Below are 4,032 nucleotides of genomic sequence, written 5' to 3' on the forward strand. Positions count from 1 at the left end.
TTGATTGTGCTCAATAGATCACCTGATCAGATCTATGTAGAAACCGATAATTTGCCGTTGTTGGGACTTTATAATAATATTTATTTCAAAAAGTCAAGTTACAATGTATGTACATATAGTATAGTACATATGGTATGGCTCTCATAGCCGTTGTAGCGGTTCGGAAAAGATCGATGGAAAAAGTGGTCAGTAAATTCCCGTTTGAAGCTTGGGCTAAGTGTATGAGTCGACGATGGATGATATACATTGGGTCAATTCAAGCCGATGCTGACAACAAGACTGACACCGTCGAGTGTGCTACGTATTCGCTTGCTGACCTACTAAGTAGCGTATCCACCTCTGTGTTACAGATCATCGTGTAGTGTCGTGGAAGCGATTGGGTGATAATGATACTACAGTGCGAGGATGACGAATTCGTCGTTGGTTCCTGTAGTTGCAGAACTCCAATTTTACAGATTTATATGTCAATAGTAAGAAGATGGGTGACGCTGATACGTTATCCAGACTCGCCGGGACTGATGACGAGGAAGCTGCTGTGGTGATGACGTTTCTAGGCGACGATGATGAACCAACCCCAGACAAGCTGCTACTAGGGCTACACCAGGGTCTTGCTCACGTTGGTTACAAGAGATTGGTTTATTTTTACCGAAAGGTCACCAATGAAGAAGTGAAAGAGCAAGAATGCCGCAGTGTGATCTAGGATTGCAGACCATGTGTACTTATGTGACGCGACATGGCTCGTGGATTACCTGCTACTGTAGAAGAAGCCCGGTACTTCATGCAGCGAATTCACGTGGGTGTATTCTATATCTCGCGCAATCAAGAACAGGGCACTCGAATGATCGTGCTAGCTCAAGAGTGGCTGTGCCCGCTGTGGCAGTCACAGACTCATAGGGGCTTCCCTTTATAATTTTGCATGGAGGATCTACGGCATTTTGGCATGGAAGCGACGGTCCGGTCTGGGTTTTCTATCGGGATTTAAAAGGTTTTTTAAACTTGAAAAATACCAACAACAATGGGTATATATTTGTTTTGTTTGTTTTGTTGTGTTTTCTTTAAAAAAAAAATGAACCTCGTTCTCATCATCTCCTGTATTTAAATAAACAATGTTTTTATTTATCTAATTAATTGTGTTGTGTCTCAGACTCTCACATGAAGGCTGTGATTGTTCGTACCCTTTTTTCAACAACAACTGTATATATATATATAAAATCAGCCATAGCAACAACAGATATACGCGCACAGTCACACATAATGAGCTATTTAGTATTCGGATCGACTGGCTACATCGGGTCCAGACTCGTAGCCCTATTGAAAGATGATGGAAAATCTGTACACTGTGCCAAATCTCGCATTGAGAATTATGTCGACACCGCGAATGAATTAGATGAAATCAAACCTGCATATGTACTGCACGCCGCCGGCCTCACTGGTCGACCTAATATTGACTGGTGTGAGGTAAATAAAATCCAGACTGTGCAAGTCAACGTGATTGCGAGTCAGAACCTTGCGGATATGTGCTACCAGAGAGGCATCCACATGACGAACTACGCAACTGGCTGCATCTACGACTACGTAGAGGGTACGGAGCACGCATGCGGCGGAAACCCCTTTACGGAAGAGGACGAGCCTAATTACAAGGGATCCTTCTACTCGGAGACCAAGATTTACGCCGAGAAAATCATCTCTCAATTCCCGAATGTCTTGACACTACGCGTCCGGATGCCTATCTCAGCTGATTTGCATCCCAGAAGTTTTGTGACGAAGTATGTTCCTGGGTGTTGTGGTATCGCGTGTCTAGTATAATAAGCGCTGTCTGTGTGTTGGCCGGAATTTTTTGATCCGACACGTTACATATATGTGTACTTCCTAATTACTCCGTTACCCAAGCTGTGTGATCAGTCCTGTTAGTCAACCTATCCTTGTCCACTTTAAATATCGCCGGGTACTGACTGTTGACTATTTGGACTGGAACCTTTTCGAGAATCACCGGAAAATTTACAAATTGCTATTTGCTCCTGTTTTGATAACTTGGAGACGCGTTCGTATGTACTCGGATTTGTGTACTCAATTGTAAAGAATCGGTTGTATTTTCTTGCTTCTGTACGTAGAGAATGGGAATAATTTGATTTAGATTGTGTCCGTGTGGGGCCTGGTTGTCTGTACGCCTCAAAGAGTAACCGCATATTCATGTTTCATATATAGGCAGAATGTCTATGTAGCTGGTGTATTTATGCAGTATGTCCTTGTGGAGATTGCAAAGAAAGAGCATGAACCTGTCAAGTTTATCGAGTACGAAGTAGATTAATTGTGGCCTGCAATGGTCACTGTCTGAAAGCATCACGCTTAAGTCCAGACTAAGAGTGGCGTAAAAACAGTCCTCGCATATGGAATGATACAGTCGTTCGAGCCCGCGCATATAGGCAATTTGGCTTCAGCTTGTGTTCAGCCATATTCCACGGCATACACTCACCGACTATGGGCGTTTACTTCGCGATGCGCATGTTCGTGCAGCTTGTTTCTGTTTCTAGACCACACTATTGTCAAATTATCTTGTGCCCATCGCTTGATCTTCAGGGATGCATTTTAGACAGATATATAAAAGTACACGCATTACGCTGCCGCTATCCAACGTGATTGGATTCCCAGATGAACATACAATCGAAATATCAGCGAGCGTTTGATATGTTCGATTTGATTACTTTCCAAAAAAGATATGTTTCTTGGCACGCTTATACTTCATTACCTGGCCCATACTCACCATCGTACATTTTTCGTTTCCGCATTAAGGATTGCCCAATACGAGAAGTTGATCAACTATCCCAACTCTGTCAGCGTACTAACCGAGCTGTTGCCCATTTCCCTGGACATGACCTCGAAGAAGCTTACTGGTTTGTACAATTTTACCAACCCGGGTACCGTTTCCCACAACGAAGTGATGGATTTGTACCGCGAATTTATCGATCCCACCAAGGTCACCACTAATTTCAGCATTGAAGAACAAGCTAAAGTGATCAAATCAGGTCGCTGCAATAACCATCTAGATGTGAGTAAGCTACAGAAACTGTATCCCGAAATTCCAGAAGTGCATGTGGCACTAAGGCGTGCATTCGAGAAGATGTCCAACGATGGGTTGGCTGTAAAGCGAGAGGAGTAAATATAACCCAGCCGCTTGCTTGTGGGCAAATCAGTCAGTCACATGGTTACAGTTTTATTTCGTCGCAGATAAGTGAGCAATTGCATTTTTGCATCGCAGATAAAAAAGCAATTGCATTATTGCATCGCAGATAAATGATGCACGAAAATATTTTGCTTTCGTATCATGGTCAGTTTTATTAGTAGTATAAAAAAACAGACGCAGCAGGTCGCAACACCGCGAGCATACTGCACCACAGCACCCCGCACCATACCGTTGCTTTGAACAAGGTAAAACAAAATTGCCGTCAATCGTATCAGCTTTTCAACCTGCATAGTCGGAAAGTATATCATCAAATGTGTGAATATATACGACTATGTAGCAGTGCTATAGTCATACACGCCATGAATAAATTGGTGTCTATCATTTTATTAGCAAAAGATTTCTCTGGTATACTAGGCAAAGTACACCTTTGAGTAAGTTATACTTGTTTCTTAAATACGTTCAAACTAAACCCTTGTGTTTACACTATGAGGATGATCCGAGAATGAAATATATGTGGCTCCTTTAATCCCACTATTTGGGTACACCGAATTACTCTAGTTGAAGATATGCGCACTTCCAACCTCGGCCACACATAGTTCTCTCATATTCGATTTCATACACAACTACTAGTAAATATAAAATATTCGTAGACTGTCGAGTGTGCAGTGAGTGCACAACTGCACACTGTGCACAGTGCGCACAATTTATTTATTTTGCCTTTTTGTTTTACATATTGTTTTAATATATATATATATATATATATATATATATATATATATATATATATATATATTATATATATATATATATATATATATATATATATATATATATATATATATATATATATA

At 41.2% G+C, this 4,032-nt stretch overlaps 1 protein-coding gene across 1 annotated transcript; it reads left to right on the plus strand.

The window, feature by feature from the left end:
• Positions 1-1,139: 1,139 nt before the first annotated feature.
• Positions 1,140-3,635, plus strand: SARC_12983 (hypothetical protein). The gene is made up of 2 exons (XM_014292899.1): positions 1,140-1,766; positions 2,791-3,635. Exons 1-2 carry the CDS (start codon positions 1,153-1,155, stop codon positions 3,155-3,157), a joined length of 981 nt encoding a protein of 326 aa, XP_014148374.1. The 5' UTR covers positions 1,140-1,152; the 3' UTR covers positions 3,158-3,635.
• The last annotated feature ends 397 nt before the right edge of the window (positions 3,636-4,032 follow it).

Source organism: Sphaeroforma arctica (genome assembly GCF_001186125.1).
Source record: "Sphaeroforma arctica JP610 unplaced genomic scaffold supercont1.2779, whole genome shotgun sequence".
In the NCBI taxonomy this organism is placed as follows: domain Eukaryota; class Ichthyosporea; order Ichthyophonida; genus Sphaeroforma; species Sphaeroforma arctica.